General features: G+C 36.2%; 2 protein-coding genes across 3 annotated transcripts; both read left to right on the forward strand.

Moving 5' to 3' along the window:
- The first annotated feature begins 2,457 nt into the window (after positions 1 to 2,457).
- On the forward strand, positions 2,458 to 12,065 carry LOC149003757 (E3 ubiquitin-protein ligase BRE1-like 2). Its single transcript, XM_089137104.1, has 19 exons — positions 2,458 to 2,818; positions 4,682 to 4,843; positions 4,963 to 5,050; positions 5,176 to 5,406; positions 5,557 to 5,724; positions 5,976 to 6,169; positions 6,326 to 6,409; positions 6,531 to 6,650; positions 6,730 to 6,916; positions 7,008 to 7,168; positions 7,956 to 8,027; positions 8,380 to 8,456; positions 8,999 to 9,193; positions 9,669 to 9,741; positions 9,848 to 9,934; positions 10,068 to 10,205; positions 10,313 to 10,515; positions 10,698 to 10,860; positions 11,185 to 12,065. The coding sequence occupies exons 1-19, from the start codon at positions 2,714 to 2,716 to the stop codon at positions 11,314 to 11,316; spliced, it is 2,640 nt and encodes an 879-aa protein (XP_088993230.1). The 5' UTR covers positions 2,458 to 2,713; the 3' UTR covers positions 11,317 to 12,065.
- Positions 12,066 to 13,085: 1,020 nt separating this feature from the next.
- Positions 13,086 to 15,168, forward strand: LOC149003758 (6,7-dimethyl-8-ribityllumazine synthase). 2 transcript variants are annotated; one of them, XM_089137273.1, is made up of 4 exons: positions 13,086 to 13,590; positions 13,695 to 13,754; positions 14,122 to 14,297; positions 14,397 to 15,168. In XM_089137273.1, exons 1-4 carry the CDS (start codon positions 13,296 to 13,298, stop codon positions 14,589 to 14,591), a joined length of 726 nt encoding a protein of 241 aa, XP_088993399.1. In that variant the 5' UTR covers positions 13,086 to 13,295; the 3' UTR covers positions 14,592 to 15,168. The 2 variants fall into 2 exon arrangements, with proteins under 2 accessions (XP_088993399.1, XP_088993398.1); XM_089137272.1 differs by having other exon boundaries at positions 13,091 to 13,590; positions 13,683 to 13,754; positions 14,397 to 15,159.
- The last annotated feature ends 154 nt before the right edge of the window (positions 15,169 to 15,322 follow it).

Below are 15,322 nucleotides of genomic sequence, written 5' to 3' on the forward strand. Positions count from 1 at the left end.
AGGGGCGGACCCACTAAGGGGCTGGCCCCCCGGATTTTTAATTTTTATACTATTTCCTTAGCTTTTTTATTTTTTATATTAATTTCCTTCATTTTTCCAGCTTTTTTCTCTTCTCACATATGAAATATCACTATTTGCCCCCTTCCCCCAAATTTGAAAACAAATTTTAAAGGTAAAATAATGGGTTTAAATGTCATCTCTATTTAAAAAATAAATCCTCAATCCCTAATTATTCTCCCCTCTCTTCTCTCTCACATATTTTCTTCCTATATCTTTTTGTCAAATATATGTGGCCCCACAAAATTATGTAGGCGTATTTCTAAAAATAATAAAATAATTCATAGGTAAGACCCTAATGGGTCTTACAAGGGCCCATACAATATGTGTGACGAAAAAGCACTGGTGCTTCCCCAATCTGAACTTTTATTATTCGCCCCCCCCCCCCCACTATGAATCCTAGTTCCGCCAATATAGTGTGACCTTTGGTTAACCCAAAAAAAAAAAAGGACTGATGGTTACCTTGGATGCATTGGAGTTTTCTTTTTGTGGTCCGAGAAAACTTTTTTAAGAATAGGAGTTGAGTTGCTTGTTGGCTTAGTATTTAACCAATGCATTTATGGTACATGTGCTTATAGACGATGGAGACAATCTTATGGACAGTAAGTCCAAGGAAGTCTTGGATTAGAACTTTTATCCCTCCATAGCTTTCTTACTTCTCATCCCTTGTGTCTATTGGCCCAGTCCCTGTGAGTAGAGGACAACTTATGGTAATTGAAGTTTTCTCTTGGACTTGAATCACAAACTTGGGCAAGTTCAAGGGTTTTCTGATACATGGAAAAGAAACAAGAACTTATGGTAATTAAGTTTCTTCTTGTACTTGAATCACAAACTTGGGTACATTCTAAGGGTTTCATGAAATGTGAAAAGAACAAGAACTTATGGTAATTGAAGTTTTTTCTTGGACTTGAATCACAAACTCAGGCAGGCTCAAAAGTATCTGATATGCGGAAAAGAAACAAGAAGCCCAAGGTTGTATATGCCAGTTCTTTGTTGGTAAACTAGATTAATTAATACAGGCCAAGATTATCATTGAGTTTAATTGTGTTTTTCCCTTTTTTTTTTTGTTAGAAATCTATTAGTGATTCATCTTCAACTATATTTTTAATTCAAATTATTGAAAATCTTGTAAAAATCAAAATATGTTAATAAAATTATTTTAATTAAAATAATAATTGTTATTTCAAAAACTAAGGGATTTATATATATATATTATATATATATATATATATATATATATATATATATTGCGTCAAAATTTAATAATTAATTAGAATCATATTATATCATGTATAAGTCAAATTTAAGAATATGTGGTCTACCATGTACAATATAATAAATGTAGCTGATGTGTCATGTGAGAAATAATATTGTCATTTATTATATTCATTTTTTGTAAAAAAATTATTACACTCGTTGTTGTAAAAATCCTTTAGGCTACATGATCAAACAACTTGCAAAAACGTGACTGGATTGGTAGAGGAATGTCTCCGATAATCAAATTAGTGGAAGCTTATAGCTCTAGAAGACGAAAACAACTTGTAGAGCTGTGAATGCTAGAGAGAGTAATTATTATTGTAGTTGTGGAATCGGATCTGAACTCTAAAAATAATTCAAAATACCTTAGTTGATCGGAATCTTTATCCCTATCTCTAAGGAGGTTAGATACTATTCAAATTGTGCGCATAGCTTAGTGCCTTCGTTTTATTCGTGGTGGTCTGACAAAAGTTTGATTTGTCCGATTTTCTTTTGTCGCAACCTATGTAAGCTTATTATAAATTGTCCATAACAACACTCATTATTACATTATTAATATCAGAAGGGGAAGTTAGCTCATGTGAATTAAATTTTCTTTGTCTTAATTAGTTCACAAATTTCTATTGTCATTAAGATGAAATTACCTTAGGGCCCTTTTGTTGGGGGGGTTTCAATATCTATATCAAATCTATGTTTCAAATCTATAGAGTTATAATTTATAAAATTAGATGTTTGGTTGTGGAATGAAATCCGGATTCATTCTAAAAAACTATTCGATCGTGATTTTTGTGAATGTGCAAATGTATAGTTTTTTGAAATCTGATTTCACCCTACCCATAACACTATTTTTACAACAAGAAACAGAAAAAAAAAGCCCTTAAATTTCTTTAATTCGACAGGTTATTTTTTATATAGATCAAATTCGAGCCTAATCATGTATCAATAAAAAAAATTTGATTTGGTTTCACCTTCGGAGCTATAAAATGATAATTCATTTCTGGGTTCGATTTCAACTCGTGCATATTGAGCCCGAACCGTAATCGAACCGGCTAGGCGACCTTAATGAAGTGTTTATTAATACCGATTGTACTTTAAAAATAATATTTACGTTAGCTTTGTATGTAATAGGCTTTTCCTCAAATCTCCTGTTTAGTTGATTTATTTTATTTCTCCATTCTCACTTTCGAACTCCTGAAAACCGCTACTCGCAGCGCAGATGATGGCATAAGTTATTGGAAGCCTGGGGCTCTTCTAATGGAGAATTTGGTTTGTTGATTAAGTAAGTAGCGAACTGTGAATTGAAACACTCTAGGGTTCTGTTTGTGTCTCAGAAAATTAGGGTTCATAAGATCGTCAAGGTTCCACCTTTAATGGGTGGCGTTGGTTTCGGAGGATTTTAATGGAGAATCCCGAAGCCGAGACTGAAAAGAAGAAGAAACGTCATTTCAATTCTGTATCTTCCGCCATGGCTAGGAACTCACCTACTTCCCCTGAGAACAGAGCTGTAAGCTAGCTGTTAATCTTTCTTGTTATCTCTTGAATTTGCAATTTTTTGTTGGCAGTTTTAAATTCTTTAATATTGTATTCTAAGGATTTGATCATCTTGGTCCATGCATGTCTTTTTTGAATATCCTGATTGATCTTCTTGAATTTGATCCGTTCCTTGGTTAATATTGTAGAAATTATGAACTTTTTATAATTCGATGGGTTTAATTCGAGCCTGAGAAGATGGTGTTAGTTTGATCACTATAAGTAATGGGATTTTTACATAAATAATGGAAGAAACGGGTACACTCGCCAATGGAATACGTATCTTACTGATTTTCCTAATTCCATAAACTACTGATTCAAATAAAAAATCATGAACAAGATGTTAGTAAAATAACCATGACTATTAAGGAAAAATGTGCCGTGCAGTGTCAGTATATCTTCCATATTGAAGGAAACAAAGTAAAATTGGGAGAGTATGATATCCTTTGCAACTTTAGAATAGTGCTATTGCTGGTGACCTGTCAAGTCCCTTCTGTTTTTAGAATCTAAAAGCATCCATAACAACAAAAGAATATTATGATTCCTCAAAATTTCTATACATATCCTCAGCCATTACTGTAAATTGTGACCAGTGGAGGTTTTCTGCAAAGGTTGCATGTTTCATTAAAGGTAAAGAATCATTACAACTGTGGAGAAAATTACTCAGCAAGCCATTTTTCTAGGCCTCCTGTCATCTCCCTGTTGCATATTTAGAGTTAGAACCACAAATACCCCCTGAAAGTAAAGGTTTTTGATTACTCATCCATATTAATAAATAAATAAAATTTAATATTTTGGTCAAAGTTGTTTGTATATACACCTCTTTCTTTGCATATTTTGATCATTGAAGTTCGTGCATACAGTGCAGGCAGAATGGACATCATCACTGTAGAATCTTATGCCACTGTTATAACCAAAGAATGTGGGAAGAGATTGAAATCTCCACCAAGTTTTGGTTTCGTTTGACCAAGTCGAGTCAAGATAAACCTTTAACTGAGATCCTAGTGAGAAAACAATATATGAGATGATTAATGGAATACCTGCATGTTGGCCTATATCTTGACTTGAGAAGCCACAAAACTGAGATAACAGTGTACCATGCCCTGATGGTTCACGTGAAAATTTCCTCTTTCGGATGAGTAGATTGGAGCTAGATGGTTCACATGAAAACTGCCTTCCTAAGGTGTGTAGATTGAAGCTACCTCTATATAGGGTGTAAATAGATAACGAAATCTGCTTCCAATCCTCATTTGTGTCTATTTAGGGGAGTCCGGATTCATACGAAAACTAATAGGATGCAGATATGGTAATACCCACTTGTTGGATATGTTTTTGTAATTTTATTTTATTTTATTTTGAATTTTTAACTTAAGGAAAATGTAATTATTTTTCTAGTTTTTCTATTAAAATAAATATAAAAGAAAATTAATTGTACAAAGTGTAAGAAAATCAGAGATTAGAAGGGAAGAAGCAAGGAAAGTTGTTAAATTCTCAAATGTCAATGCTAGCACTCATCAATAAAATGGTAAGGATATCAGCTGGTAGTAAAAAATTTATACTAAATCTTTGTTCATACCCATCTAGGAGAATCTTTAGTTAAAAGTTACAACCCGAATATCATCCGATCTGACTAAGTCTGTTCGAAAACCAATTGGAGGTTATTTGACTTCGTTGTCCATATATAAGAGGATGCGGATATCCTAATGCTACCGTCGGATCTGAATCTGGTCCATTGACAGCCCTATATCTGTAGATGTCTCTGTTATGCTTCTGAATTTCGCCGTTATGATATATTGCATCAAGTAAGAAGAGTCAAAACGTCCATCCATATTTGCAGGTTGATGCAGCGGTTCTCCAGTATCAGAATCAAAAACTTGTTCAGCAGCTTGATGCCCAGAAACATGAATTGCATGTTCTAGAAGGGAAGTTCAAAGAAATGAAGGACAAGCAGATTTCGTATGATGATACTTTAATTACGGTGAACAGACTCTGGAATCAGGTAATTCAACTGAGCCTGATCTTAAGAAACTATGGAATCTAGATCGATCTTGGAAATATTTTTCTACAGATTTTCTTTCCTTAGTATCTTTATTGATTTAATTTTTGCCCAAATGTTAGTTGGTTGACGATTTAGTACTGCTTGGAGTACGTGCTGGGGCTGATGAAAATGTTTTGCAAGTTCTGGGTCAAGCTGATCGCGATCAAGGTTTTATTCAATTTATTTAATGTATTCTAAACTGTTGTTGATTCGTTGATAAAATGTGTAGAGCTAATCTCATACTGCTATAGAAGCATATAAGATTCTTATTTGGGCCATTTCTTTTTCTCTAGATTCAATTCCATCTTGTTCTTGGGAGGAGGTGTTTCTCTGTAGACTTCTAGAAGATGTTTCTATCGATCGAAGTGGAGGCAAGAAAGCTACCAAAATTGTCGAAGAAGCGCTTGCTGCTCGCCATTCCTCTACTTTGAATTTAATGAAGTATTTGGAGGATACTATTGATGCCCAAAGAGCTAAAACAGATAGCATTGCATCAAATCTTCACGGGATGCTCTCTGCTGAAGGTCAGAAAGTATCTTGGTGTGAGGATCTGTGTGTTGATGTATTTTTGTTCTTATTTTCTGTCTTTAATGTTATTGCCCGAGTTATTGTATGAGAACTTTTTGAGGAATTTCTATGATGATTGCTTATCTTCTCATGTTTGAATATCTCAGATGCTTTAATCCAATTGCATAAACTTGATGAAATGATGAGGGAGGAAGCGTACAATCTACGGAAGGTGATTGATATTCTTCACTTGAAGCATAAAGAATATGCACATGAGATCCAAACTTCTGTGCACAGCCACTCTGTGGATCAATCTGAGATAAAACGCCTTGCAGGTCTTGAGAAACATTTCCACTGATTCATATTTGGATTGTATTATTTTTTTATGCACGTTCTTATTGTATAAGTGTATTTTATTATCAATTAGCATTTATGCCCATAACTTTTCCAAATATGTAGAATGCTAATTAGCATTGTTGGGACTGTGGGATAAGCATTTAGGCTATAATTAATTACAGTATGTACTATAGGTGTAAATAGTATAAATTGTTGTCTGTTGGATCTGATCTGTCCTTTCTGTTGACAGGTGAGCTAGAGGAATGCATGGCCGAACTGGAGGAAAGTAGGAGGAAATTAGTTAATCTGAAAATGCAGAAGGACAGCACATCTGGAGCACATGTTCCTGTTCAGAATGCAGTAAATGGGAGCATGTCACCTGAAAAGACTGTGGATAGGACGATGGGGTTGCGTGAGCTTAAGGATTCCATGGAGGAAGCTAAGGTATCGTGCTTAACTTTCATGACAATTGTCGTGTCACACTTGTTGACCTTCTTCACAGATTCTTATTTTCCCTAGTCCCTCATTTTTTGCCCCTCTCTTAGTTGGAAACAAAATTATGAATTCTGATTGTCTGGCATTGTTGTACAAATCTTGCAGATACTAGCAGCAGGCCGTCTTTCAGAGCTTCAAGAGGCACAAGAAGATAATCTAAATCTGTCCAAGCAGTTGAAAGCACTTCAGGTTGGCTCATAGATCCCTTTTTCCTCCTTTCTTAATTTAGTTCCCTGAGAAATCATTATGTCTGCTTATTTGTTTACTGATCTCTGATCCAAATTACCTGTTATTGCTTGCAATTTCATAGGATGAGCTGAAAGATGAGAAATTTATAGTTTCATCCAGACCCTACACTATACTAAGTGATCAACTCCAACATTGGAGTACTGAACTTGAGCGGTACAAAGGACTAACAGTTTCCCTCCAGGTAGAATTTCCTTTACACTTTTGCTTGTGCTTAGCTGCTACATTGGTTTCTGATTGTTTCTTTAAAAGTGTAACTTCAGGCTGATAGGACTAATGTCCTGCGAAGGGAGAAGGAAGTGAATGCAAAGGCAGAATCAGCTGAGGATGCAAGAAATGCTATTAACACAGCTGAGGCTAGGATTGAAGAATTAGAGCTTCAGCTGCAAAAGTCTGTGATTGAAGGAAATGACCTTGAAATTAAATTGGAAGAAGCTGAGCAAGATTCAGGTGAAAGCAAGTTTTTTTCTGAAATTTATTGTTGTCTTCTGCCGTCCTGTTCTGGTGAGCTTCTGTTGTCTAAGCATGCCATCTGTTTCAGGTAGAAGGGACATTAAAGCAGAGTTCCGTGTAATGGCTTCTGCTTTGTCTAAGGAAATAGGGATGATGGAAGAACAGGTGAATCGATGCAAGGAGACAGCTCATGAAGCCATCTCTTTACGTGAAGAATCCCATTCTCTGAAAGCTTTGTTAAGTAGAAAGGTTCTTGTCAGATCCCTACGCTACTGTGTTCTCTTGCAACCCCCACCCCCCTCATTTTTAAAATTTTTTTTATTGGTCTCTATATTTTGATGTTAAAAGTAAATTGCAATATGTTGATTATTCATCCAAAGAAAATTTTGTAACATGAGTTAAAACTTGAAGGTTAACATATAAATTCATGTGCCATCTCAATTAGCAATTGGAAAACTGATATGTATAGTTGTATATACTATACATGGACCTAAGAAGGAGATATTAATGGATGCTTGGTAACAACAGTGTCATGATGTAATTGGACCCATTTCTGTCAGTTAAAATATTTACGTGCTTCATTTTGACTAATGTTAGTGCATTTCAGTTCATTTATTTTTCTGCAGTGTTTCTTTATTCAAACTGGTGGTCAATTCATCAAATATTAATTATTCATTGTTTCACCTTATGAGTGTGCTGTTGCTTGTATTTTGCGTTTTGACTTATAGGAGTTTATGAACTACATATTCGCCATTCTTACTTATCATTCAATAGATTGAAAGGAATTCCATAAGTAATAAGAACAAAAGGAATGTCTATCCATAAGCACTTTGTTGAGGGAAGAATTTCTCATTGTGGTGGCAACAAGCAATTTGTTTAACACATTTTGGTTGCTCGGACTGATTGTATAGGCTATGAAGGTTTTAACACTTGAGGTGAATTGATGGTCTTGAGATTATTTAAAATAGTTATTGTTGCTTTTTATATGATTTTCTTATCTTATTATCTGGATGTAAGATCACCTCTATTTTTGTAGATGAATGAAATGAAGAGTTTAGAAGATAGATGTGCTAAACAAGCTGCAGAGATCAAATCTCTCAAAGTTTTGGTATGTTATCTCTTATCTTAGTGATGCACTTAATTTTTTGAGTTGTGCTATCCTGATCCTTGAAGGATTAAGAAAACCTTAATCCAACACAAGGCAGACATAACAATCTTGGCTTTTCAAACTTCTGGCTTGTTTTCAAAGTTGTTGGTCATCATTTCATCCGCCTTGGGTCCTAGTATAGCTTTTTTTTACTTCTTTTTCATGTGTATGAATATCTTCCTAAAAACAGGATTGAACTTCAGCCTTTTCTGCAAAATTAGGGTTATTGTTTCCTTGAAATTATCTATATTTACTTATTCTTCCTCTCTCTTCTTTTCTTTTTTTTTTTTTTTTTTTCTGTTTCCCTTTTCAGATTGAGGAATTGCAGAAGGAAAGACAGGAACTAGAAATCTTCTTGGAAATGCATGGACAGGAATATTTTGACAATAGGTACTTACCTAACTAAATTTATTCTAGGCGTTCTTACTAACACTGCTGTTGACAACTTGGCATTAGTTTAACAGGGGTTTCTGGAATAATGATGAGGTGACATGCTGACTGGAAGCTGAGAACCTTTTTTCCCCTATAGTTTTTAAATATGTGATGACGATGCTTCAATGTTATGAATTATTTAAAGACTAATAATGAATGAGCCTTTTAATTTGGGAGAATAGAAATAAAAAAGGGAGGGTTTTTTTTTTTTTTTTTTTGGGGGGGGGGGGCTCTCTGTGGAAGAATCTAAATAGCTGGATTCAACTTGTAGGTTTAAAGCACAGTAATTTAGATTGTATCCAAAAGAACACCTTTTTTTTGGTTCAAAAAAGAACACCTGTGCATCTTAGAAAGGTGGGTTTTCAAATTATTAGGTTTTTTATTATTATTATTTTTTATTTTTATTTTGAAGTTTCAGGTGTGGTTTGCTAGTCGATGTATGTAGGTTTCCTTCTTTATTTCTTTGATGTCATCTATAATTTGCTTCTATTGTGAACCAGAGGTCTGATGGAGATAAAAGAATCAGAACATAGAGCTCATATACAGGCTGAAGTCTTGAGGAATGCTCTGGAAGAACATAGTCTAGAATTACGAGTTAAAGCTGCAAATGAAGCTGAAGCTGCTTGTCAACGTAGACTTTCTGAAGCTGAAGCTGAAATAGCTGATTTGAGGGGCAAATTGGATGCTTCTGAGAGGTGACATTCTTATTTTTGCCATTTGGAAACTTCATTGAGCATTAGTTTTTGTTTTTTCTTCACCTATTAATTAGATTTAAAATTCAGAAAAAGGTTAATTTGAAACTAAATGCATGTGCAAGTATACATGGTTATTGATTTTCTAGTTTTATGATTTTTTAACTCTGTGCTTTGACCCCTAGTGAACAAGTAAATCTCAGTTTAAGAAATAGCCTTTAAATAGAGTTTCTAAAACCAAATTAACTTCCTATCTATAAATTGGTCATTACTTTCCTGGTCCAGCTTAGGGTTGCAACTAACAAGATGTTTCACAAGGTTACTGAATAAGCTTGTGAAACCTCCTGTTTTGGCTGAAACTTCAGTCTCTGCAACTGTCATTTCTATTGAACAAATTAAAACTAATGTGTATTTTCTATGTCCAATTGGTAGTATCCATAAGTTTCTTTACGGCACTTTGTTGCATTTCATTTTTTAGGGATGTGTTGGAGCTTTCAGAGGCCATAAAAATCAAGGATGGAGAAGCAGAGGCTTATATTTCTGAAATTGAGGTCTCCAGTTGACTCTTTGCCTGCACTATTCCTGTCATTATGCACTTCTGCTTAACCAGTCAGTCTGAACATTTCTAATGTTAATGGTTTCGTTCTTTTTCTGCAGACCATTGGTCAAGCATATGAAGATATGCAGACCCAGAACCAACATTTGTTGCAACAGGTTACTGACAGAGATGATTACAATATCAAGGTCTGTTTTAGCTGTGCATACTTTGCTAGCTCAATTCTGTTAATATATCTGTGTCCAGCTGTGTGTTTGTTTTTGTTCTTCGTTAAATTTGCTGATGGTTGATTTTTTGGGCTATTTTGGGTTTTGAGTGCAGCTAGTGTCTGAGAGTGTTAAAACAAAACAGGCACAGAGCTTCCTCCTTTCTGAGAAACAGATGTTAGCAAAGCAGCTACAGCAAGTTAATGCATCACTAGAATCCTTCAAACTTAAGATTTCCAGCAGCGAAGAGCAGGTAGACATTTGTCTACTCTAAAATCATTCCCTTGCACCTTCCCTCCCCACACCCCCCCCCCCCCCCTTTCTTTTTTCTCTAAAGGGAGGAGAAATTTGTTTTTGCAGATGAAAGCATATGTATCTGAAGCTGGGAAATCTTCTCTGGAAAACAGACACCTTTCCATCAACATGGAGAGTACAAAATGGGAACTAGCTGATGCTGAGAAAGAGTTGAAATGGCTGAAGTCTGCTGTTGCTTCCTCAGAAAAAGAATTTGATCTGAACCAGCGAAAGGCAGCAGAAATCCGTTCAGAACTGGAGAGTGAAAGGTTTGGTTTAACTTTTAACTGTATCTTCAAACAAGATTGCACATAGTGCAGACAGAGCTATTCGTTGTTGGTCCTGACCTTGTGATGGTCCACATCTCAACTTGTTGTTTAGGATGGCTCAGCTTCATATTCGTTTTTGTCACCGTCGTGTTTGTAAGATTTGTTAGTGGTTTTTGCTTCAGAGCTGAGAGAAAGAGGCTCGAGGAAGAGCTCAAGGAGTCGAACGAGAAGGTACTTGAGATGAGTTCAGCGACTGGGGAGGCTGCAGTACAGAAGCTTCAAGATGAGATCAAGGAGTGCAAGGCAATCCTCAAGTGTGGTGTATGTTTTGATCGGCCTAAAGAGGTAGGATTTTAAGCTTGCTTTGTCAGTGAAACTTTCTGAACCTTTTTGGTACTCATTGCTGTTAAGATTAACCTTCGCATTACTCACGTACTTCTGTTCATGCCTATATTGGTACCGTGAGTGCATCAATATTAGTAAACTGAGAGTTATATTTTTGCACATATATCAGGTCAATCTTCCAATTAGATAGAGTACTTTTGGTTATGCATAATGTTGACGCTCTGGTTGATATAGGAATTTGTTTTTAGAGAAGTTTACCTGCATCAAGTTAACTACTTCATGGGTGTGTGTGTTGCTGATGGAATTAGTCTGTATTTTTGGCAGGTCGTAATTACAAAGTGTTACCACCTGTTCTGCAATCCATGCATCCAAAGAAACCTGGAGATTCGGCATAGGAAGTGCCCAGGGTGTGGAACTGCGTTTGGGCAGAATGACGTCCGATTTGTGAAAATCTGAGTTCACTTCCTCCCCCCCCCCGGCGCGGGGCTTGCTCTCAGTTCGTTAGAGTTTTATTTGAATAGCTGTGTATTTCAATCTTAATTTTGAAGCCATAGGTGTCTTTCTGACCTTCCTCAATGCCCATATTTGTTAGACTTTTGATGGTAATCAAAATTTTTAGCATAAAGTTCATATCATGTGGCAGCTTTGTGTTGGGCGCTCAAACTGGTGGTACAGTTTATGTCGTAGTCTCATCTTCTTGGTGTATTAAACTTTAGAATCTAGGCCAGAAGTAAGTTTCTGCAACTTGGGTTCTGTATTCTGCAAATACAAATTGTGAAACAGGTAAAGGCTCCATGCATGTTGAGATCATATTCTAGGATTTTGATGTTGCAAATCTGTAGGCTTCATGCCCCAATCCTATATTCAGTTTTAATCTAGTGGGTCGTTCTAGTGCTACGTATTTTTGGGGATGAAAGAGTCGTTTACCCAAGACTTGATGAACTTGAATTGTTGGATTTGAGTGGATTTCCCACCGTTGTTTATACTCATCTTTTGGGTTCTAGTCTACTCTGTACTTGAATAAATCCATCAATCTGCCCAGGAGACTCTTGGTGTGAGTATCGTGGGCATGAAATGATTCCACCTGGAGAGTGGAAAATATTGGTACGAACATATGATACAAGCATCAAATTGGGTTGATAAAAGAGAATATCATTTATATTAATCTATTAATTGTGTCCATCATTCTACAAGAAAAATAGGGTAGGTTCTAGTTTTATTATCCAAAATTACCATTAGCACTATCGAACGGTTGTTCAGTTAGTAATGACCAACACCTCTTAAGCATCGTTCTGTAGATAAAAAAAAAAAGGTGGAAAAAATAAACAGGGATTGGAGAGTAAAAAATGAAAGAAATTTACTCAAAAAGTTGTAAATCTGGGTTTTACATTTATCATATTTTTCACTTTTTAATGGAATTTTAAAAGGGGTGAGTAAGGAAAAGTAGGGTGCCATGTCACGTTACAGCCGTGCAGGGTTTTTAAATAAAAAAAGTTTGTCTTTTGACTTTTTTACATCCATTAAACCAAAAAGCCATGTAATGAAATTATGAAAAAAAGCATATGTATTCCACTTATTTTCTCTCACCGTATTTTAAATTCTTTCAAACAAATGATACTTTAGTGAAGGGTCAAGCTCCATGTAAGTAGACATACTACTCTCCATCCTTGGTCATCGGTTAGGTTGGAATCGGACTGTAAAGTGGTTATAAACTTGCTGAATCCCCAGGCAAAATTGGATGCAATCTCTCGACGTCAACTAAAGTGCTTGAGAGAAGAGTTTGAAGACTGTGTTTTGATTTCTATTTCTAGGAGTGTTAATGGGCTATCTCACTCCCTAGCTTGGAGAGCTCTCATTGTTACAAGTAAATTAGAGTGGTCTATATTCAGTCCATGAATTGTAAATGTGTTGTCTTTTGGGCCAACGTGTTGTTCTCATCGTTTGAATACTCATGTTTTTTACCCCAAAAAAGAAAAAGAAGTTGTCTCCATCCCAAAATTACTTCAGTCATGCGCACTGATGGTCAGCAAAATTTTGGACCCTTAGATCCGAAATTTAAGTCTGAAATTTTTTAACCAGCCCGAAATGTATTGCATGAAGATGCTACGCAGGATTGAAGCAAGGTCAGTCTCCATCCACCATCCTTGTACCAAATTCCCAAAAGAAAAATACTATTAGCCACAGATTGATAGATCGCGTCTCCTGTCTAGCATACCAATATCCTTATCCACAACCAGAAAAGCTAGAAAAACCATCTGAAACCCCTTGTCTTTTTCAATCCTATGGGCATTCATTTCATTTATTTGAACTGTTTTTTCATGAAGTTTTCTCTCTTCCCCTTGTACGGTTTCGAGCACTGAAAGCAAAAGATAAATATAAGTAAACGCAGAAGAAGAAAGAGAAGAGCTACTGTTTCTTTTTCAACCCGACAAGAGATGTTTCTCTCGCTAGTCCAAATCTCCATTGCCTCCCCATCCCAGATCTCCCAAGCAATCCAAATCACGGGTACCCAAATTAATTCTTCTCGGCTTCCCAAACCCTTCTTTCCTGTGACTTTCACATTTGCCACTCCGAGGAGATCACATAATCCTTCACTTCGCAAACTCAATGTCACTGGCGTTCATGCTTCCTTCGTCCAGAGTCCTGCCTTGTGGGTTGGTAGGCTTTGCATCTTCTATGCTCTCCTGAAGGCTGGATTTGCTGGATCTCCAGCAAACCCATTGTTCTCAGGTATTAGAGTCCTTATACCTTCTTGTTCATTTTGTGTTATCGATTCCTCTCGATTTTGATGTTCGACACTTCATTTTTCATCTGTTTGTTAGATCTGAAAACAGGAACAGATACTGACGATTTGGGGTTTTCGAAGTGGTTAGAAAGCTTAAAGGGAAGATCAGGTATGTGGGTTTTCCTTCTCTCATATCCTATGCTTTTTCTTCTTCTGCAATGGTTTTGTAGCCTTGAACCCTTCCTAAGCGATTCGATTGGATGAATTTTCAAATCATAAACCATCATCCATTTAATTTGACTCTGATGATGTTAAATACCGTTTGTTGATCTGGTTAGTTCCAGAAAATTTGCTTACTACAGCATCATATGTCTATTTGAAGAGATATTATAGAAACATGTTTTGGTTTCATTTAATTTTGAAACTGAGTGGTGAGGCAATATATACCCACTGATCATGTACAGTCGATTTAGATTGAACTGCATCATCAGGAAGAGTGCTGGGTTTAAATTGTGATATTTGTTTGATTGATTTAGAGGAAAAGGAAGCAGCTGACAGAAGGAAACTGGTGAGCAAATGGCATCCTACAACGAAGGGTACTCTCAAGAGGAGTTACAGAGTACCTTCCAAATCTGAAGGCCGTCGTCTTCTTAAAGCCATTGCATCCATGCTTTCTGATGATGATCACTTTGTTGAATCCACCTCTCATAAGGTACTTAAGTTTCATACTGAACTTGTTATTCCTGGGTTGAAGCAAAGTTTGCATTCTCTTCTAGCTTTTTCTAACGTGAAGCTTTGTGTTGGTTTCTAGGGTTGTCAAATTAGGAGGGAAAGCGCTCATGGAGAGAGTGTGTGTTGTAAAAATGTGAGAGCTCTTTTTGATGAGCTCCCCACTCCACATCTTCTTGTGGAGATCACTGCTTTTCCTGCAGGGCCTCTCACAGACAATGATTACGCCAAGGCTGAGAAACTAGAGAGGGTACTAAGGTCTGGACCTTGCATTTGAACATTTGAAATACTGTATATATTACCTCTCACACCACCTGTACATATATGCCATGTACAGAAGGTTTTTCTCTTGTTCCCTCGACTTGCTGAAGTTTATTTTCCCATCTTCAAGTCACTAGTTTCTTTTGTCATTCTGAAAACCTCCAACTGAAAAAAAAAAACATGATGTAATCCAGGAGAGAGTTTAGCAATTCCCTGTTTGGATCTCTTGTCAATAACAAATTTGAAAGGCTTCACTTTAGTGACTTTACAACTTATGTTCTGATAATGTTGAGTTGTGCACTTGTGCTGCTGATGTTCGAACTGGAAAATGTGCAGCAATCCATCTAGTTTCTGTGAAATGTGAACTTGGTAGTGCTAGTTATTTGGACTTGACCAAAAAATTGATTTATGTCGCTCTGGAATTGAGAGTCTCTCCTGATTGATTTAAATACGAGTTGTCTTATCCAATTCACTAATTACGTGAGTTACTTAAAAGACTGATGGATCATCATGTAGTTTGGAAGGTGAAATCTGGAAAAAAATGGAAGTCCACAAAAAATCTATCGAGGTTAAAACCAAGCTTCTGTGCTGTTGAAATGTGGAGGAAAGTTTAGTGTATCACCCAGTCAAACTGAAGAATGGCTGACAACGCAAGAAGTGACTACATGTTAATTTTCTTCTCTATGATAATTCATCGGGTTGATGCCGGCAAGAAGAGACTTTTAAGTGCAAAATCAAAACTGAAGC

The sequence above is a fragment of the Hakea prostrata genome, chromosome 10 (assembly GCF_041222555.1).
Source record: "Hakea prostrata isolate BN-2017 chromosome 10, UWA_Hpros_2, whole genome shotgun sequence".
NCBI lineage: Eukaryota > Viridiplantae > Streptophyta > Magnoliopsida > Proteales > Proteaceae > Hakea > Hakea prostrata.